This window comes from Rhododendron vialii, chromosome 6a (assembly GCF_030253575.1).
Source record: "Rhododendron vialii isolate Sample 1 chromosome 6a, ASM3025357v1".
Lineage (NCBI taxonomy): Eukaryota > Viridiplantae > Streptophyta > Magnoliopsida > Ericales > Ericaceae > Rhododendron > Rhododendron vialii.
This window is the reverse complement of record NC_080562.1, coordinates 38,109,159-38,129,496: the sequence shown is the minus strand read 5'-3', so window position 1 is coordinate 38,129,496 and position 20,338 is coordinate 38,109,159. Positions and strand designations below refer to the sequence as shown.

Sequence of the window (20,338 nt, the reverse complement as noted above, 5' to 3'; positions counted from 1 at the left end):
ACACAACTACAGGGATTATGAACCATCTTAATTGATGCTTCCAAAAAATTTCAGAAACAAGTGAAAACTCGCTCGAAAACCCTCAGAAATCAGTTGACTTAAATAGTACTGATAGTCCAGAAACAAACGCTCACATTGCACCATTTGATATCTTAAATTGAATTTTAATAACATAACGAGAAACAGTATGCCGAATTCTGGTACATGACAAAAGCTTTGATGCACTCAGCACTTCGAGTTGAAGTTGCAGCTGTCAATTACATCTCTATCTTGTTTCAATGAAAATAAGAACAGGCATAGCAAAACAACTAAAGACATACCCACTAATCTCTAAGAGAAAATGTACCATCATGACAAGGAACACATTTCAAACTTGTTTGCAGCGATGGAACTTCCATGGAAGGTCATATCACATATGAACATAATGGTTCCAGGATGAACTCCGTGACAACATAGTTGTCTTATTGAACAAAATTTATGTGTCCACTTTTTGATAATACTCACAAAACCCATTGAAATAATTCAGAGGTTGCTCGTTTATGAAGCATTCTGGTGAGATCTATTTAAGGTCGATAACTCATCACTTTAAAGACTCCAACCCTCCAGTTTAATCAATATGTGCATCTTTCTTTCGGAGTCAATCACTGCCAGCCTGTCCTGTGATGCGGAACCTTTCCACATGCATCCTCTTAGCACCAGAAGCATAAATAGGAGATCACCGCCGGAGATGCCTTCTAGCCAAAGCAGGAGCTTTCTTGGGGATATAAACCTTGTAGCTCACCTGGTCACAAAGATTTGAAGCTATATGATGTCAAACAATGATGAGTGTAATACAGTTTAGTACGCTCACAACATTCATAGCTTGCGGTTCCTAGTCAACATGCATAATAACCCATACCAGGAAAAATAAAAAAGAACAATAATAAAAAACTCACCTCTACCATTTCACCACCTCTCATTACAGACATCGTCTTCTGCTCGAATTGTCCGCCTTGCTGATCTTTCGGTATTTGTTCTTCCAAAGTGGGTTTAAGGGAAGAGGAAGGCTGACAAGTAGAAGATTCGCCCACATTGTTAACTCCATCTTGAATACAACCTGTCTGACCCACAGTTTTAGATGTTTCGACTGAACTCTTCTCCACATCATTTTCAGTCACCAATATGTTTGCCTTTGGTGTCTGATTAAGGACAGTGTCTGAAGCTTCTTGTCTCAATCCTGATTTACCCAACTCAGATTCGCCCACAGGAGAAGGCTCCTCTTTTTTGGAATTACCAGAAATAGCCACCTTATTTGGCGGACAAATGACACTATGTCTAGCACTTCCACGTTCAGTGACGATGCCTTTTCCCTCTTGACCCTTCCCATGACTTGTGATAGAAAAAGAGGAATCTCTTCCCATTTTTGACCTAGGATTATGACCAAGTAGTCTTGTTGCACCTACGACTCTAGGATCCTCCAAATTCAACGAACCGTCTCGAACAAACTCAGCCTTTGCAGTGGATAACCTTTTCACTTCACTGTCACTCTTGGTTTTCTCATCAGCAGGAGGCTTTGCATTTGTTTGAAGCCTCACCCCGCGATACTTCTTCAGATTTTCCAATGCCTTTAGCCTTAATACCGACTCCAAATCATCACCACTTGCACCAGATATAGTAGGAAAATCTTCTACCTTAGTTTCCTCACTGTAATTTTTTGTTCCAGCAGCATCAGAAAGAGAATTACTTTGAGAATCTTGGATAACACTTCTTTGGCTCTTAGCCTCCCGAATGTCAGAAACTAACGCTTCTCCCCCCTTCACATTTTCCACCCTCTTACTTTCAAGATCAAGAGAAGCTATCTCCCTCTTGCTACCCCCTTCATTACTATCATTGCTTCTACAAGATGGGTAGTCATCATGATCATATGCAATCTCTTCTTTATGGCCATCCTTTTCTTCTTCCTCACGCTCTGATGATTTCGCAACAGTAATAACTGATCTCAAGCGCCTCACATTGTTCTCAACAGGCACTATATCCTTGCTATTATGATCAACACCGTCACTATACCTACTGCTGGGAGAACAACTCATGGACATATTTTTATTGCTCTTAGTTCCGCTTTTTGCCTTACCCAAGTTTCTCTTTTCTTTGCTCTCTCCTCTAGACCTGGCCCTAGGCCTTTCAAATTCACTATCTCCGCTAGTGCTACTCCCACCTCGACTAGTAGAGAAGCTCCGCGAATCACTGCTAATGGAACTAATACAAGGTTCTCTCTTACGCTTCTTCTTTCGGGATTTCTTCTTTGAGTCAGATTTGGCACTTTTCTTTAACCCCTTCCTCTTTTTCACATGACGAGAATTTTCCTCGCTACTCTCTGGGCTAGAAGAACTTGTTCGAGTCCTTTTCCTACCACTACCCTTCACTTCACTTCTTGTACGGGAACGAGCCCTCCTGTACTCATCCTTGGAGCTAGAAGACGAGATGGAGACTGAATTTCTCGAATCGTCACCAGAGTCGGAAGAAGAATCATCACGACGGCGCAGTTTCTTCAATTTAGTTCTTCTACTTCTCTTCTTCCGCTGAGCCTAACCACACCACACATGTGCACACATAGGGGGGGAAAAAAGAGAACAAGTTAACCCCAGTTTCAACTATACCATCTGAAAAATCCTAATGCCCCATATGGTCATAATCACTACACAAGTGCAAGAAACCGAAAGAATGAAACCATATTTCAAGCATATTACAACTAGTTATCCCGTGACCTAGTTCAGTGGGGTACCCGTTTCCAAAATTCAGTTCCTGTTTGGTGTACTTTTGTCTTCTGTTTTCATTTTTCGGAAACTTGTTTCGTTGAGAGACTTGTTTTCAGTGAATATTACGAAAAAGAGCTCATTTTTAAGTACCATTACCGTCCAAAATTGAATAACATCTTGTTTTGAGCGAATATTACGAAAAGAGCTCATTTTTTAAGTACCATTACCGTCCAAAATTGAATAACATACGAGGGTATTACTTTTTCAAAACAAATTTTGAGAAAGTGTTATGAAGAACAATTTTTGAGAAACTGGGTAAAGGAACAAGAAATCAAACCGTGAATGCAGATCAAAAAAAAGAGCAAGTCAAAAAAATCAAACTGTGAACAGCACCAAGCAATTGTCAAGTAGAAAAACAAAACCCTACACCAGAACAACAATAACCATTTCTTTTTGGGTTTTTACAGAGAGAGAGAGAGAGAGAGAGAGAGAGAGAGAGAGAGAGAGAGAGTGACCTGAGAGGAAAGTTTGGAGCTTTTCCTTTTGGAAGATTTTCGTTTGGAGGAAGACCCCATTGGGCAGGTGGGCTTTGATCTTCTTCTTCTTGTTTCTTTTACCTGCAAACACAAAAATCGGACCCTACGAAAGACGCAGAGAAAAGAAAGAAAGAAAAACAAGGGGAAAACAAGAAAGGGCGTTAATATATGGGTAAAGCGCGAAAAAATGGAATCTAATTTAGAAGTTTCTGAAATCAGGGGAGGAGACAGCGGAACAGCAGGTTGGGTGAAGACGAAGAGTGTTTAGGGCTTGGTTATCCAAAATCCACCCCCCTTTCAATTCAACAGCCCAAAATCACACACAAAGTAAGAGAGAGAGAGAGAGAGAGAGAGAGAGAGTATCAAGCTGAAGTCACGTAATGGGTCTGTGTGCGTGTGGGTGAGCGCAACGGTGGTTTGGTTCGGTTTTGATGAAGGTTTTTTTTGGGTAATTAGTGGAGGAGAGAGGGTCGATTTTAAAGATCCAAAGCAAACATATCGCTTCTTAAAATATATTCCAAACTAGTCACAATTTTTGTAAAAATGAGAATTGAGAATGCAGATGCATAATTGAGAGCGGAAGTACTAAAAGACTCTATTGAAGAATCATATGAATAAAGGTATCAAGTAGTCTTGGAGTAGTAGGTGGCACAATCACATGTAAAAATTAATACCGAACGAGCTTTGGCTTGCTTATGAGGTGAGCCAATCGCAAACAAACTATAATCGAGCCGATCATGCATCAATCTTGAATGGCTTGAATTTTTTAAACATGATGAGTTAAAAGAGACGAGTAGTACCTTGTTCAAGTTTGGTTTGCAAACTTAACAATCTTCAAAAAATATTCGAACTTTTTTTTTTTTGGCAACATAACCACCTGTGAAAATTAATGACGAACCGAATAAGCTTTGGCTTGCTTATGAGGCAAGCCAATCGCAAACAAGCTACAATCAAGCCGATCATGCATCAATCTCGTGCAGCTTAAATTTTTTAAACATAATGAGTTGAACAAGACGAGTAGTACCTTGTTCAAATTTGGTTTGCAAACTCAACAATCTTCTAAATATATTCAAACTTCATTTTTTTTTATATAACATACCGATCCCAAAAGAAACTTTTTAACGAGCAAACACGACCTCAAACTCGAACGGTTTGCTTCGTATATCGGTCCTCGCCACGTGTAATATTTCTCCAAACGAAAAACTATAATACGCAAGATGTTCTTTATTTCTCATCTGTCACTCACCTTAAAATATGCATGCATCTTTGCAACTCATTTGCTAAGTTCATCAGAACGTGATTTGTCGAGAACACAAGGCCACTTGACATTGGGAGTATTCAATAATTATCCGAGAGAGAAAGAAGTTTCCCTCCCACCATTGGAAGTTTGGAACAGAATATGCAAGACTAAAGAGAAAGATGCTAGAAAGTAGTAACAAATCCTTGGCATTCACACCAATTCCAACTGTGTTCTAAGTTAAACCCCCTTCCTTGAGTCACAAATTTCCCATGCTTGGTAAATCAGATTTCCCACCCAGCAGGAAACGTCGCGCCTCGTTCAAAGGTAACATTTGTAGGAAAGCCCAGAAAAGTAAACACCAGAAAACACTAGGATGGCATACAAATCATAGCTCATAAAGACAGCAAAAGCTTCTTCGGCAATTTCATAGTTCAAATGTACAGCAGAGATGCACATATTTCGCAACCTCAGGTTATTTATTACATCTATCCGGGCAAATGAAAAAATTATCTACGGATCTTCAGCATCGCTCAGACTAGGGCGGGTATCTATATAGAATTCCGAATCGACCCCATCAAGGATCCTCCCTCTGTTTCCATGGACACGTCCAGGATTATTTTAAGAGTGAGAAGAGTTTCAAGCTGGATATTAAGCACGAAGAAACAACTATAATTTACTGAAGGGTTGTACCTTTCGAGGACAAACTTTCCTTCTTTGTACTTCTGGCTCTTTTCTTGTGCACACTCCTGGGTGGGAAGAGAAACATTTCACGTGAACAAAAGGTGGGAGCAAAATATTTTTCCACCCAGGGATAAGGACCTAATCTACACTAAACCCAACCCCACTCTACAGAAATTGGTATCAAACAGCTCCCCTCTCATAAGTTTTGCATACACAAACTCACATCGCTGACATGCGCATGTCTTCGTGCTTGTGCGTGTGTGCGCGCGTGTGTGTGTGAGCAAGAGAGAGAGAGAGAGAGAGAGTACATATTTCCAGCCAACAATCTGTCCGCAACAGCAGCAGAATATATCCACTACAGTGTGCATTCCAGAGAGCATCACCCTCTCCTCATGAGGTCCATAAGTTATATTCACCCTGAATCACGAACTTCAAACATGTAAAATTCAAGTTTTGCTAAGAAATAAGGCATTTGCTCAAACACATGTTCTCTTGGAGGAAGAATACGTCACTTTGGTCATAGTGTCATGGGCGAAAGATACAGAGAGACACAAAACTAAGTATTGTTTATGAATGATCTTCTACTCGTTTAACCTTTTATGTGTTTGTTGGTCTTTTTGTCCCCTTTGATCCTTTGGCTCAAAGCATAACCTAAAATACAAAACTGAAATTTATCTTGATGAACCATATACTATCAACTCACTGTTCTAAAACACAGCTTTGGCACATTTTGAAATCCACTCATTTGCTACAGCGAGAACTGTATACCTATCTGTTGAGATACTGTTTGCTTATAGCCTATATCTTGGAGTACAACGGCATGATGGACAACAAATCTTTCCAAGTTATAAATACATCATTATTCCCACTCGAAACTCCTATCACGTGAAGTAAAAACTACAAAGGAAAACAAAGGAAAAACCCAATTGCAGTGACAACAATCCACGGCAACATGAAAGATTGATGAAAAACAACAAAGAACTCACGCATTATTGAAAAGGTATGCCCTTCCCCTGCGGCAATGAAAAGCCTGACCAAAATGCAAAAACACATAGTTAGCCCCAAAGTTTTAAAGAAACACCCACAACAATTGATCTATGCATCTCAAATTTTCGAAGAAGAAATGAGGAACGTTATATCTGTGCACCACAAAAGAGTTACTACAAATAAGCCAAGTATACCAAGTTACGAACCAAAATCCATCAATTGTCTCTGGAAGTTATTGTGCAAACCACTGCAAAAAATATGATTCATATTCGGCCACAACAGAAACCTATCTATTCTTTTTGTAGTAGCATAACTCTACCTTTACCATCAGAAAAACAAAAACAAAACAACCACTACCACCACAACATGTCAAACAACTTCCCAATCCCACCTTTACCTTTCTTAAATATAGAAGTCCTCCACTCCTTTAAGCAAACAACTCGATGGAAAGGTTCAACCCCAGATAATTAACATGAGAACTAAGTATGCCATGCACTGGCAATGCGTCTTCACTTGTGCTTAATAAGTATCACGTAAAACTATCATGCAACTAATAACAAGAAAACAAGAGAGATTGACAGATTTTTATCCTTCTCTTGACCTATTTTAGATTGGTGGGAGCTTTTCCATTCTTATGGGAGCGTATAGGGTCTTTTTTTGTGGCCTTTTTTTGTAAACGGGCGGCATTCCCTTAATGCCTTTTTGCTAATAAAATTCTTTACTTACTAAAAAAAAAAAACAAGAAAACAACCTTTCCACCAGCTAATTCACAACTTGAATTGCCGCCGAACTCTAAAAGTCCAGAAAGCATCTTGATCTCACAATCAGCACCACAAGGCCAAGAATACTCTATATGAAGCAACTTAGCACAAGGATGATAGACATTATACCATCATGATACTTTGCTCAGTACTGAGCACAGGGGTACAGAGGCACTCAGTTGAGCCTCTGACTGTGTATTTATACTTGAAGAGTGGGTTTGCCTCACATTACATGCCATATACAACTTACCAATACATACAAGTAATCAATACGGGGCACCAAGTTATGCTCACACAAGAAGGTTATCAGCAATGTTGTTAGTCCACTTCGAATTGTAATAACCACCGAAAGCAAAGCTCCCGACTCTTTTTCTTTTTTCCTCTCTTTTTTCTTTCAATCCAAGAACCATGACACCATTTTGTTACACCCTAACTAAGTTTTTGAATTACAATTTACTAAGTAATAAATCACATTATTGGAGAGCAAGTGGAAACAACCCTTTATCAGAGAACAACAGTCCCCAAACAGCAGGACTCCACATCTGCGCTATAAAACAGAAGCAGCACACTATGCATATCTCCCACCAAAATCATCAGGTATCAACAATATATAGAAAACTTATTTAAACCCCATAAAAAATTAAGCATCTTTATCAAAAACAAATGAGAAAGAAGCATCATTGACGTCAGAATACACACAAAACACTGCAGCACGTCCACTTTTGCAGAGATATTCCAGCTAAAGCGAGATTTCTGTCTGGTATAACTATTTGAAACCTTTCCCAGAACCTAATTCAAGCTCTTACCTTCTCCACCTTTGTTTTTCTTTCAGTTATTTCAGAGCTACAAAGACTACTCGGTTTTTGAATGGAAAATGGAAATATTATAGTAAGAACCAGAAGCTCCATAGAATGAATATCCTTTGGTTGAGTCACTTTTAAGTTGAAGACAACTTTTGACCATTAAGCACACTGGGAACCCCTTGAGCTACCTCAAGACCAAAAACCTAAGGCTTTTCTTAGAGAGGTCTTAGTTGGAATATCAAGAAGTGGACCAATGGTCAATTTTCACTCCTCACACCCTTTTATAACGGTACTCAATTCCAAATTGATGGGTTAGTGTGGAAATATCCAGCTGTGATATACCCAGCATCCAATTCTCAAAAGATTATTTCTTTCATGTATTGGCGGGCCTTCGACATCCATTTGATGGCCTATGTTTATTGAATAGAGATAATATATTATCCGATCAGTTGCGTAAAGCCCGGCGGAAGCAATCAAAACGAGAAAGGTACTGCTATGGGTACCGACGGTACCCATAGGGAAAATGCACCGACGGCCACCGGACGGCCGTCTCCGGTCACCGGACGGCCGATCCGAGCCGTCCAAAAATTTTAAAAAATAAAACCGAGTGGCCTCACGCGAGAATCAATGGCATCCGAGGTGTGTAGGGTACTTGATCCGAGCACCCATTTTTCGTGTATATTTGTATATACGTGTATATACACGAAAAAGGGTACTCGGATCAAGTACCCTACACACCTCGGATGCCATTGATTCTCGCGTAAGGCCACTCGGTTTTATTTTTTAAAATTTTTGGACGGCTCGGATCGGCCGTCCGGTGACCGGAGACGGCCTTCCGGTGGCCGTCGGTGCATTTTCCCTATGGGTACCGTCGGTACCAATAGGATTTCTGATAAAAGACATTCTTATTCTATTGCTTTTTTATTATTCATGACGGAGCTATATATCCGGGTGATCAGGCCGGCCCGGCGGGGATGTGAGAGCCCAAACATGGAAGCATAAGCATTTCTCAAAAGCCTCCAAAACAACTAAAATTAATGAACGCGAGAATTGAGAGTGCAAGCGTAGGCAAATTTGAAGTATTATGTGACTAAGGTCAGGACAAAGGGAAAAAAAGAACCCACCGCAGTAAGAAGAAAATTTCCAACATTTTCCTCACAAAGACGAATAATTTTATAATATACAAAGACATGGGAAGAAGAAGAGACGGAGTACCCGGGAGACAAGGTCATCGGCAGGGGCTAAGTGGGTTTTGCAGAATTTGCATCTGTAAGCCCTACCCTCCAGCTCCACCACGAATACCCTCCCCATCTCTCTCTCTCTCTCTAGAAATTCACTTTTTAGCTTCCTGGTTAGATTCACAGACAGCCCCAACCCCAAGTTCCTCACTCAAGGAAAATGTTAGAGAGAGAGAGAGAGGAGAATGTACTCCAGTAGATAGCAGCTCACGAAAAATTATACTATGCCCCAAGGGCATAGCCACGTGGGGCCTTCAGGGCTTTCTGCACCATACATTTTAGTGACTCACGCTGAAATGTGGAGTGCAAAAAGCCCCGGAGCACCACGTAGCTATGCCCGGGGCATGGAATAATCTCTCGCAGCTCACGCACACCGCCCACGTTGTGGCCACCGAGACCCAAATGTTGGATGACACGTCTGTCGTCTGTCAATTGTGTTAGAACTTTCAGTCGTATACGGGAATGGGGCACTATTCAGACGGAGCTTTTCTTGGCCCACGTTGGCCATTCCCAGAGAGCCCGATTATATGGACTTCCCCAATTGATTCAGTTCAGTCCAAAGTCTTAACTTAGCAAACCTCTTCGCAAGAAATCTCCATTCTACATCTTATTTTTTCGTACTCCAACTTAAAACTTTAAACATAAAAAGGAGGAGGTGGATTTATGGCCTGAACTAATTTAGATAAGCGTAAGTTGGTCTGGACACCTGATTATAAAAAACATAAATGGTGGAGAAGATGAGCTAGTGGGGTTCGAAATTACCACTCACGAAGCAAATATGAGCTCTTTTACCAACCAAAAATGCTATTTGTACAACCGTTGTGTTGGTTGTGTGGGTAATTCTGACAGTCCAGATGTATTTGGATGGTCTAGATTTTAAGCAAACTTTTCTAAGAACAAGTCTAACTTTTATGGGAAAGAGTTTGAATGAATTCTGACCATTTATTACAGCAATGGACGGTTAGAAATTAGTTGTGTGTTATGTTTTACACAACCGTTGTGTACACACAATTGCATGAAGAATTAATTAAGTGAAAGCACAAAAAGAAATGATGTGATTTCAAGTACATTCTCGTTTTCATATGAGTTTTTACCATGCATCAAAAGGCAAAAGCATAGAAATTATATCATCCGAGTATAACACATTTATGTTCCCATTCATCAATTATAGTAACATTTTTTATTTTGGTTTGTGGAGTGCTAAAATAGACATATCAATGAAGTGATAAACCGAGGTTTTATCAACTAATGCTCTCCTCTTCCTTCGTACAAAAATGCTGAAGAAACATCAAAATGCACATTTATGAATACTATCAGATGTATTCAAAATCGTCCGATGCATATAAGCTCCACATTCATGTATATGAGACAATCCCGAATCTGTTCACTTTAATTTGTGTCCGTGGCATTTCTTCTCCTGCTCGCATCTTTCCCTCTATGTTTCTTAACTACTACTAGGCGGCGTTCCCAACTAAAGAGCAGTTAAACATGCATTCTAGATTCCACCCATTAAGCATTCTTCAGTGGCGGCTCCGACATTTGGGTTGTCCAAGTCCGACCTTTCGCTTGGTTGCCCACTCGAAAATTCTAATCGCAAGAAAGATTTGCAGAGAACCACGTAAAGAAAAATGCGTTTGGGCTCATTCCGGGTCTTACAAAAATCTAAAAAAATATCCAAAAATTTTTGAATATTATTTTATGGGACCCTGTAAAAAATCGGCTCCAAGGGATATCGATCGGTAAGTATTACTTTTGAATTCGTTGGGGTGAAACTGCTCAATTCGCCCATATGAATTCAAAAGTAATACTTACTTATGTCCGTTAGAACTGATTTTTTACAGGGTCTCATAAAATAATATTAAAAAATTTATGGATATTTTTTTAGATTTTTGTGGGACCTGGAATGGGCCCAAACGAGTTTTTCCTTATGTGATTGTCTACAAATTTTTATTGCGAATAACAGGGCTCGTTGCCCACTAGTGTTAAGTATAAAAAAAAAAGACATACAAGCAACAACAAAAAAAAAAGACAAAAACAAGATTATATTGTCAATTTAGCTTGAATTATATCATAAGTCCCTTCTCGTTTTGGCTATAGCGTCCCTTTTCTTTTTTTCTTCTTATCTAATAGCCCTCTCAATTTTCTCTCTCAATAATTTGCCCTCCTAAATTTTTTTTATCTGTTATTTACCCCGGTATGTAAAAATCTCTCTGTTACTCTCCTAATTTTCTCAAGTATCATAATTTTTTAAAGCATGTGGAAATTATACATATTTAATTTTTTTTAAAAATTTGTACAAAATTTTTTGAATGATACCCCTAAATATATTTTTTTGCTGAATTTCTAATTTTTTTTGTATATATATATATTTTTTTTTTTGCCCCTTGCCGGGGTTGCCGGAGCCGGCTGGCTTGCAGGGCTTACACCCTGGCCTTCTTTCCCGGGAAATCAACGCAATTTCAAATTTCATTTCACAACCCAACCCGTTACATATCCATCAGACTCTCAGTCCGTTTTGTCGGGTTTCGATCGTATATGGTGGAAGTATCGAAATTCAGGTCCTTCTCCTTTGGGGATTATCAGTGTGGGAAGGACCTGAATTTCGCCACTTTCACCGTATACGATCCGAAACCCGACAAAACGGACCGAGAGCCAGATGAATCCCCTAGTACAGACAACGATGCTTGCACATAGCAGAACCTCCTCAAATTCCAAGCGCATAAACCAACAGACGAGATTCAGAGATCACTTGAACAATCGACCTTGTCACTAAATGATGACTTGGTTATCAGCGTGCTTCAACGCCATCGTTCTGATTGGAAACCAGCTTTTGTTTTCTTCAATTGGGTTTCTGGAGGAAGAAATGGAAGTGAGTATTTTCCTGGGTCCGATGCCTACAATGAAATCCTTGACATTCTTGGCAGAATGAATAGGTTTCAAGAATTAACCCAAGTGTTCGACGAAATGCGCAAGAGAAATATTGTCAATGAGAGGACGTATGCAATTGTGTTGAATAGATATGCAGCGGCTCATAAAGTGGAAGAAGCGATAGAATTCTTCAATAAGAGGAAAGAGCTTGTTCTCGAGCCCAATTTGGTTGCCTTCCGGACCCTGTTGATGTGTCTATGCCAGTATAAACACATTGAGGCAGTCGAGTTTTTGTTCCATTCTAGGCAAAATGAGTTTCCCATCGAGATCAAGACAATGAACATTATTCTCAATGGATGGTGTGCGTTGGGCAGTTTGAGCAAAGCGAACCGATTATGGAAGGATATTGTTTCGTCTGGAAAATGCAAGCCAGATCGTTTCACATATGGGACTTTCATAAATTCATTGACAAAGGCAGGGAAAGCGACCACTGCTCTCAAGCTGTTTCGGGCCATTTGGGAAATGGGTTGCGACCCTGATGTCACAATTTGTAATTGCGTCATCGATGGGTTATGTTTCAAGAAAATGATTCCTGAAGCACTTGCGATTTTTCAGGAAATGAATGAACGAGGTTGCCTTCCGAATGTTGCTACTTACAATACACTGATCAAGCACCTTTGCAAGATTAGGCAGATGGAAAAGGTTTACGAGTTTTTGGATGAGATGGAACAGAATGGGGGCAGTTGTTTGCCTAATGCTAGGACTTATGGGTTTTTGCTGAAATCTGCGAAGAAGGTTGAGGAAGTTTCTGTGATTTTACTGAGGATGGAGAGAATCGGAAGCAAGTTAACCGACGACACCTACAATTTGCTCTTGAGGTTGTCTATGGATTGGGATCATCAAGAGAGAGTGAAGTCTCTTTGGGGTGAAATGGAGAGGGATGGATTGGGACGTAACCGACGGTCTTACACAGTTATGATTCATGGGCATTGTGATAAGGGAAGGATAGAGGAAACAATGTATTATTTCAATGAGATGACATCCAAAGGAATGGTGCCTGAGCCAAGAACCAAGATATTGGTGGATGCGATGAACATCAAGCTGAAGGAGAGATTAGGTGAACCGAGGGACACCGGAGTGATGAAAAGGGACATGAAGAAATGATGTGATTTCAAGTACATTCTCGTTTTCATATGAGTTTTTACCATGCATCAAAAGGCAAAAGTATAGAAATTATATCATCCACGTATAACACGTTTATGCTTCCATCATCAATTATGGTAACATTTTTTTATTTTGGTTTGTGGAGTGCTACGATAGACATATCAATGAGGTGATAAACCGAGGCTTCATCAACCTGTGCTCTCCTCTTTCTTCGTACAAAAATGCTAAAGAAACATCAAAATGCACATATATGAATACTATCAGATGTATTCAAAATCGTCCGATGCATATAAGCTCCACATTCACGTGTATGAGTATATCCCAAATCTGTTCACTTTAGTTTGTGTCCGTGACATTTCTTCTCATGCTCGAATCTTTCCCTCTATGTTTCTTCACTACTACTAGTCGTTCCCAACTAGAGAGCAGTTCAACATGCATTCTAGGTTCCACCCATTAAGCCTTCTTTCCTGGGAAATCAACGCAATTTCAAATTGCTCTCCAATAATGTTATTTGTTTCTTAATTAAATTGTAATTGAAAAACAGAGTTATGGTGTAAAAAAATGGTGTCATGGTTCTTGGATTGAAAGAAAAAAGAGAGGAAAAAGGTAAAAGAGTCATGGTTCTTGGACAAACAACATTGCTGATCAGTGTTCTAAATGGCGGCCTTGGAGGCCGCCTAGGCGCTTGGAGGCACCCCGCCGCCACGCCAATACCCCTTGGCGTTTGATTTGGCGCCCAAGGAGATTTGGCGGCGTTTGGCGGCCGCCTAGGCGGCCTTGGCGGTGTTTGGCGGCCTTGGCGCCTTGGCGGGCCTTGGCGGGCTCGGCGGCGTCTTTGGAGGCCTAAATTGTATACTATTAATGTAAAAGGGCTAGGATCAAAAGTATAAAAACTAAAAGGGCTTATTATGTAATTTTACAAAATCATATCTATATATATTACAATTACATTTACATCCTCATTCAATACTCCACGCTCCCAGAGATTCAGACGAACGAAGCAGACGAACTCTTTTGTATTTCTGATTTGAGTTTTTATTTTTTATTTTGGTATTTAAAAAAAAACAGATTGTATAACGACAAATAGATTGTTAAAAAAAACAGATTACGACAGATTGTTAAAAAAAATGTTAAAAAAAAAAAAAAAAAAAAAAAAACGCCGAATTGCTTGGAGCCGCCTAGGCGGCTTGGCGCTTGGAGGTGGGTCTCCGCCCTACTAGCGCCAAGCGCCATTTAGAACATTGTTGCTGATAACCTTCTTGTGTGAGCATAACTTGGTGCCCCGTATTGATTGCTTGTATGTATGGGAGAGTTGTGGTATATGGCATGTAATGTGGAGCAAACCCACTCTTCAAGTATAAATACACAGTCACAGGCTCAACTAAGTGCCTCTGTACCCCTGTGCTCAGTACTCAGCAAAGTATCTATGATGGTATGATGTCTATCATCCTTGTGCTAAGTTGCTTCATATAGAGTATTCTTGGGCTTGCGGTGCTGACTATGAGATCAAGATGCTTTCTAGACTTTTAGAGTTCGGCAAATTCAAGTTGTGAATTAGCTGGTGGAAACAGGTTGTTTTCTTGTTTTTTTAATAATTAAATAATTATATTAGCAAAAAGGCATTAAGGGAATGCCGCCCATATAAAAAATAAGGCCACAAACCAAAAAGACCCTATACGCTCCCATAAGAATGGAAAAGCTCCCACCAATCTAAAAATTGGTCAAGAGAAGGATAACAATCGGTCAATCTCTCTTGTTTTCTTGTTATTAGGTGCATGATAGTTTTACGTGATACTTATTAAGCACAAGTCAAGACGCATTGCCAGTGCATGGCATACATAGTTCCCATGTTAATTTATCTGGGGTTGAACCTTTCCATCGAGTTATTCGCTTAATGTAGTGGAGGACTTCTATATTTAAGAAAGGTAAAGGTGGGATTGGGAGGTTGTTTGACATGTTGTGGTGGTTGTTTTGTTTTTTGTTTTTTTTATTTTTTATGGTAAAGGTAGAGTTATGCTACTACAAAACGAAGAGATAGGTTTCTGATGTGGCCGAATATGGGTCATATTTTTTGCAGTGGTTTGCACAATAACTTCCAGAGACAATTGATGGATTTTGGTTCATAACTTGGTATACTTGGCTTATTTGTAGTAACTCTTTTGTGGTGTACAGATATAACGTTCCTCATTTCTTCTTCGAAAATTTGAGATGCATAGATCAATTGTTCAAATTGTTGTGTGTGTATCTTTAAAACTTTGGGGCTAACTATGTGTTTTTGAATTTTGGTCAGGCTTTTCATTGCCGCAGGGTAAAGGCATACCTTTTCAATAATTCGTGAGTTCTTTGTTGTTTTTCATCAATCTTTCATGTTGTCGTGGATTGTTTTGTCACTGCAATTGGGTTTCTCCTTTGTTTTCATTTGTAGTTTTTACTTCACGAGATAGGAGTTTTGAGTGGGAATAATGATGTATTTATAACTTGGAAAGATTCGTTGTCAATCATGCCATTGTACTCCAAGATAGAGGCTATAGGGAAACAGTATCTCAACAGAGAGGTAATACGGTTCTCGCTGTAGCAAATGAGTGGATTTCAAAATGTGCCAAAGTTGAGTTTTAGAACAGTGAGTTGATAGTATATGGTTCATCAAGATATATTTCAGTTTCGTGTTTTAGGTTGTGCCTTGAGCCAAAGGATCAAAGGAGACAAAGAGACTTCATAGACAATAGTTTTGTGTCTCTCTGTATCTTTCGCCCATGACACTGTGACCCAAATGACGTATTCTTCCTCCAAGAGAACATGTGTTTGAGCAAATGCCTTATTTCTTAGCAAAACTTGGATTTTACATGTTTAAAGTTCATGATTCAGGGTGAATATAACTTATGGACCTCATGAGGAGAGGATGATGCTCTCTGGAATGCACACTGTAGTGGATATATTCTGCTGCTGTTGCGGACAGATTATTGGCTGGAAATATGTACTCTCTCTCTCTCACACACACACACACACACAAGCATGAAGGCATGCACATGTCAGCGATGTGGTAGGGATCATTTAGTCATTGCCAGAGCAGTACCACTTTGTTGTGTGAGGTTGTGGATGCAAAACTTATGAGAGGGGAGCTGTTTGGTACCAATTTCGGATGAGTGGTGTCGGATTTAGTGTAGATTAGGTCCTTATCCCTGGGTGAAAAATATTTTGCTCTCACCTTTAGTTCACTTCAAATGTTTTTCTTCCTACTCAGGAGTCTGCACAAGAAAAGAGCCAAAAGTACAAAGAAGGAAAGTTTGTCCTCAAAAGGTACAACCCTTCAGTAAATTATAGTTGCTTCTTCGTGCTTAATATCCGGCTTGAAACTCTTCTCACTCGTCAAATTTCCTGGGCATGTTGATGGAAACAGGTTGCGAAATATGTGCATCTCTGCTGTACATTTTAGACTACGAAATTGCTGTAGAAAGAAGCTTTGCTGTCTTTATGAGCTATGATTTGTATGGTATCCTAGTGTTTTCTGGTCTTTCCTACAAATGTTGCCTTTGAACGAGACGCGATGTTTCCTGCTGGGTGGGAAAACGGATTTCACCAAGGATGGGAAATTTGTGACTCAAGGGGGTTTAACTTAGAACACAGTTGCAATTGGTGTGAATGCCAAGGATTTGTTACTCCTACTTTCTAGCATCTTTTTCTTTAGTCTTGCATATTTTGATCCAAACTTTCAATGGTGGGAGAGAACTTCTTTCTCTCTGGGATTACTGTTGAACAAAAATGCAACCAAAGTCAAGTGGCCTCATATTCTCGACAAATCACGTTCTGATGAACTTAGCAAATGAGTTGCAATGATGCATATTTTAAGGTGAGTGAGAAATGAGAAACAAAGAACATTTTGCGTATTGTAGATTTCTTTTTTTCTTTTTTTTGGGTACTTCAGAATATCGTATTGTAGTTTTCTGCTGGCGAGAACCATTACGTGGCTAGGGCCATAGCAAACAATTCGAGTTTGAGCTTGTGCTCGCTCGATAAAAGTTTCTTCTGTGATTGGTTTGTTACATAAAAAAATCAAGCTTGAATATTTTTCAAAGATTGCTACGTTTGCAAACCAAACTTGAACAAGGTACTACTCTTATCTTTCAACTCATCATGTTTAAAAAATTCAAGCTGCTCGAGATCGATGCATGATCGGCTCGATTATAGCTTGTTTGCAATTGGCTCGCCTCATAAGTAAGTCAAACCCGGTTCGGTTCTGTTTGTTATTAATTTTTACACGTGGTTATGCCACCGACTATTCGAGGACTATTTGATACCTTAGTCACATGACTCTTGAAGAATCATGTGACTTTTTTTTGAAAAGAAGAAAAAGTCACATAATTCTTCATGAGTCCCGCTCTCAATTATGTGTCTGCTTTCTCATTCTCACAAAATATTGAGTAATTTGGAATGTATTTTAAAATGCGATATGTTCGCTTTGGATCTTTAAAATCAACCCTCTCCCCTCCACTAATTACCCAAAAAAAATCTTCTTCAAAACTGAACCAAACCACCGTTGCGCTCACCACACACGCGGACCCATTACGTGACTTCAGCTTGATACTTCCCCCTCCCTCTCTCGTTTTTTCTCTCTCTCTTACTTTGTGTGTGATTTGGGGCTGTTGAATTGAAGAGAAAGGGGGTGGATTTGGATAACCAAGCCCTAAACACTCTTCGTCTTCACCCAACCTGCTGTTCCGCTGTCTCCTTCCCTGATTTCAGAAATCTTCTAAATTAGTCGCTTTATCCATATATTAACGCCCTTTCTTGTTTTCCCCATTGTTTTGTCTTTCTTTATTTTCTCTGCGTCTTTCGTAGGGTTCAGTTTTTGTGTGTGCAGCTAAAAGTAACAAGAAGAAGAAGAAGAAGATCAAAGCCCACCCCAATGGGGTCTTCCTCCAAACCAAAATCTTCCAAAAGGAAAAGCTCCAAACTTTCCTCTGAGGTCTCTCTCTCTCTCTCTCTCTCTCTCTCTCTCTCTCTCTCTCTCTCTCTCTGCAAATTCTGCAAAACCCACTTAGCCCTTGCCGATGACCTTGTCTCCCGGGTACTCCTTCTCTTCTTCTTCCTATACATTATAAAATTATTCGTCCTTGTGAGGAAAATTTTCTTCTGACTGCGGTGGGTTTTTTTTTTTCCCTTTGTCCTGACCTTAGTCACATGACTGTTCACTTTAGTTTGTGTCCGTGCATTTCTTCTCCTGCTCGCATCTTTCCCTCTATGTTTCTTCCCTACTACTAGTCGATCCCAACGAAAGAGCAGTTCAACATGCATTCTAGATTCCACCCATTAAGTCTTCTTTCCCGGGAAATCCAACGCAATTTCAAATTTCATTTCACAATCCAACCCGTTACATATCCATCAGACTCTCGGTCCGTTTTGTCGGGTTTCGGATCGTATATGGTGGAAGTATCAAAATTCAGGTCCTTCTCTGTTGGGGATTATCAGCGTGGGAAGGACCTGAATTTCGACACTTTCACCGTATACAATCCGAAACCCAACAAAACGGACCGAAAGCCAGATGAATCCCCTAGTACAGACAACGATGCTTGCACATATCAGAACCTCCTCAAATTCCAAGTGCATAAACCAACAGACGAGATTCAGATATCACTTGAACAATCCAGCTTGTCACTAAATGATGACTTGGTTATCAGCGTGCTTCAACGGCATCGTTCTGATTGGAAACCGGCTTATGTTTTCTTCAATTGGGTTTCTGGAGGAAGAAACGGAAGTGAGTATTTTCCTGGGTCCGATGCCTACAATGAAATCCTTGACATTCTTGGCAGAATGAATAGGTTTCAAGAATTAACCCAAGTGTTCGACGAAATGCGCAAGAGAAATATTGTCAATGAGAGGACGTATGCAATTGTGTTGAATAGATATGCAGCGGCTCATAAAGTGGAAGAAGCGATAGAATTCTTCAATAAGAGGAAAGAGCTTGGTCTCGAGCCCAATTTGGTTGCCTTCCAGACCCTGTTGATGTGTCTATGCCGGTATAAACACATTGAGGCAGCCGAGTTTTTGTTCCATTCTAGGCAAAATGAGTTCCCCATCGAGATCAAGACAATGAACATTATTCTCAATGGATGGTGTGTGTTGGGCAGTTTGCGTGAAGCAAAGCGATTATGGAAGGATATTGTTTCGTCTGGAAAATGCAAGCCAGATCGTTTCACGTATGGGACTTTCATAAATTCGTTGACAAAGGCAGGGAAAGCGACCACTGCTCTCAAGCTGTTTCGGGCCATGTGGGAGATGGGTTGCGAACCTGATGTCACAATTTGCAATTGCGTCATCAATGGGTTATGTTTCAAGAAAAGGATTCCTGAAGCGCTTGCGATTTTTCAGGAAATGAATGAGCAAGGTTGCCTTCCGAATGTTGCTACTTACAATACACTGATCAAGCACCTTTGCAAGATTAGGCGGATGGAAAAGGTTTACGAGCTTTTGGATGAGATGGAACAGAAGGGGGGCAGTTATTTGCCTAATGCCAGGACTTATGGGTTTTTGCTGAAATCCGCGAAGAATGCTGAGGAAGTTCCTGTGATTTTACTGAGGATGGAGAGAATCGGAAGTAAGTTAACCAGCGACACCTACAATTTGCTCTTGAGGTTATTTATGGATTGGGATCATCAAGAGAGAGTGAAGTCTCTTTGGGGTGAAATGGAGAGGGATGGATTGGGACCTGACCGACGGTCTTACACAGTTATGATTCATAGGCATTGTGATAAGGGAAGGATAGAGGAAGCAATGTATTATTTCAATGAGATGACATCCAAAGGAATGGTGCCTGAGCCAAGAACCAAGATATTGGTGGATGCGATGAACATCAAGCTGAAGGAGAGATTAGGTGAACCAAGGGACATCAGAGTGATGAAAAGGGACAAGAGGTTGCAATTACAATACGAGGCGCGAAGGAAGAATGGAAAGGAGAGGTAATGTTATATTCACTTTAACCATTTGAAGGTAAATTGACTATATAGAACCATAGGTATAACATGTTTCGCATTGGGGGTCTTTATGGGTGATCAGATGGTGAGATGTAGAGTGCTGGACTTCGAACCCAAGTCGATAGGCATGGCTTTCAAGTCCCTAAACCACCAAGAGCAAGAAATTCACTCGAAAATGGCCTATTTATTGAATGATGCGGGTTTTTTGCAAGAACTGTATTGTAATGGAATATCAACTCAATGGAATGGTGTCGACTTTTAGCTAGAAGTATTGGCATAATTATTCGGATGAATGCATATACAGATTGGGAATAGATGGTTTCTAAATGGTAGAACCTGAACATTAGCACTTGATTG

The 20,338-nt window shown here is 40.0% G+C and overlaps 5 protein-coding genes across 6 annotated transcripts; 3 read left to right on the top strand and 2 right to left on the bottom strand.

The window, feature by feature from the left end:
* Positions 1-143: 143 nt before the first annotated feature.
* LOC131331563 (uncharacterized) lies at positions 144-3,866 on the bottom strand. Of its 2 annotated transcripts, XM_058365593.1 has the most exons (4): positions 3,251-3,866; positions 2,201-2,564; positions 936-2,137; positions 144-781 (listed from the first exon to the last, which is right to left on the bottom strand). In XM_058365593.1, exons 1-4 carry the CDS (start codon positions 3,308-3,310, stop codon positions 716-718), a joined length of 1,692 nt encoding a protein of 563 aa, XP_058221576.1. In that variant the 5' UTR covers positions 3,311-3,866; the 3' UTR covers positions 144-715. The 2 variants fall into 2 exon arrangements, with proteins under 2 accessions (XP_058221576.1, XP_058221575.1); XM_058365592.1 differs by having other exon boundaries at positions 936-2,564.
* A 997-nt stretch (positions 3,867-4,863) lies between these two features.
* Positions 4,864-9,376, bottom strand: LOC131331573 (protein yippee-like At5g53940). The gene is made up of 5 exons (XM_058365606.1): positions 8,959-9,376; positions 6,179-6,222; positions 5,501-5,609; positions 5,202-5,257; positions 4,864-5,100 (listed from the first exon to the last, which is right to left on the bottom strand). Exons 1-5 carry the CDS (start codon positions 9,052-9,054, stop codon positions 5,022-5,024), a joined length of 384 nt encoding a protein of 127 aa, XP_058221589.1. The 5' UTR covers positions 9,055-9,376; the 3' UTR covers positions 4,864-5,021.
* Positions 9,377-11,394: 2,018 nt separating this feature from the next.
* LOC131331566 (putative pentatricopeptide repeat-containing protein At3g15200) lies at positions 11,395-13,205 on the top strand. Its single transcript, XM_058365596.1, has one exon. The coding sequence runs from the start codon at positions 11,907-11,909 to the stop codon at positions 13,011-13,013; it is 1,107 nt and encodes a 368-aa protein (XP_058221579.1). The 5' UTR covers positions 11,395-11,906; the 3' UTR covers positions 13,014-13,205.
* A 1,111-nt stretch (positions 13,206-14,316) lies between these two features.
* LOC131328711 (uncharacterized) lies at positions 14,317-16,403 on the top strand. The gene is made up of 4 exons (XM_058361618.1): positions 14,317-14,445; positions 15,268-15,347; positions 15,879-15,987; positions 16,255-16,403. Exons 1-4 carry the CDS (start codon positions 14,317-14,319, stop codon positions 16,399-16,401), a joined length of 465 nt encoding a protein of 154 aa, XP_058217601.1. The 3' UTR covers positions 16,402-16,403.
* A 1,176-nt stretch (positions 16,404-17,579) lies between these two features.
* LOC131331564 (putative pentatricopeptide repeat-containing protein At3g15200) lies at positions 17,580-20,249 on the top strand. The gene is made up of 2 exons (XM_058365594.1): positions 17,580-18,174; positions 18,209-20,249. The coding sequence occupies exon 2, from the start codon at positions 18,300-18,302 to the stop codon at positions 19,968-19,970; it is 1,671 nt and encodes a 556-aa protein (XP_058221577.1). The 5' UTR covers positions 17,580-18,174; positions 18,209-18,299; the 3' UTR covers positions 19,971-20,249.
* The last annotated feature ends 89 nt before the right edge of the window (positions 20,250-20,338 follow it).

Excerpts from the sequence above, each read along its gene's own strand:
- LOC131331563 (XM_058365592.1), bottom strand. The coding sequence starts at position 3,310 with ATGGGGTCTTCCTCCAAACGAAAATCTTCCAAAAGGAAAAGCTCCAAA. Across the intron at positions 2,565-3,250 it reads GCTCCAAACTTTCCTCTCAG|GCTCAGCGGAAGAAGAGAAG; the intron begins GTCACTCTCTCT and ends TGGTGTGGTTAG. Across the intron at positions 782-935 it reads GAGGTGGTGAAATGGTAGAG|GTGAGCTACAAGGTTTATAT; the intron begins GTGAGTTTTTTA and ends CTTTGTGACCAG.
- LOC131331573 (XM_058365606.1), bottom strand. The coding sequence starts at position 9,054 with ATGGGGAGGGTATTCGTGGTGGAGCTGGAGGGTAGGGCTTACAGATGC. Across the intron at positions 5,610-6,178 it reads GCATACCTTTTCAATAATGC|GGTGAATATAACTTATGGAC; the intron begins GTGAGTTCTTTG and ends TTCGTGATTCAG. Across the intron at positions 5,258-5,500 it reads AGATTGTTGGCTGGAAATAT|GAGTGTGCACAAGAAAAGAG; the intron begins GTACTCTCTCTC and ends CTTCCCACCCAG.
- LOC131331566 (XM_058365596.1), top strand. The coding sequence starts at position 11,907 with ATGAATAGGTTTCAAGAATTAACCCAAGTGTTCGACGAAATGCGCAAG.
- LOC131328711 (XM_058361618.1), top strand. The coding sequence starts at position 14,317 with ATGGGAGAGTTGTGGTATATGGCATGTAATGTGGAGCAAACCCACTCT. Across the intron at positions 14,446-15,267 it reads TCAGCAAAGTATCTATGATG|TTTGGGGCTAACTATGTGTT; the intron begins GTATGATGTCTA and ends TATCTTTAAAAC. Across the intron at positions 15,988-16,254 it reads AGATTATTGGCTGGAAATAT|GAGTCTGCACAAGAAAAGAG; the intron begins GTACTCTCTCTC and ends CTTCCTACTCAG.
- LOC131331564 (XM_058365594.1), top strand. The coding sequence starts at position 18,300 with ATGCATTCTAGATTCCACCCATTAAGTCTTCTTTCCCGGGAAATCCAA.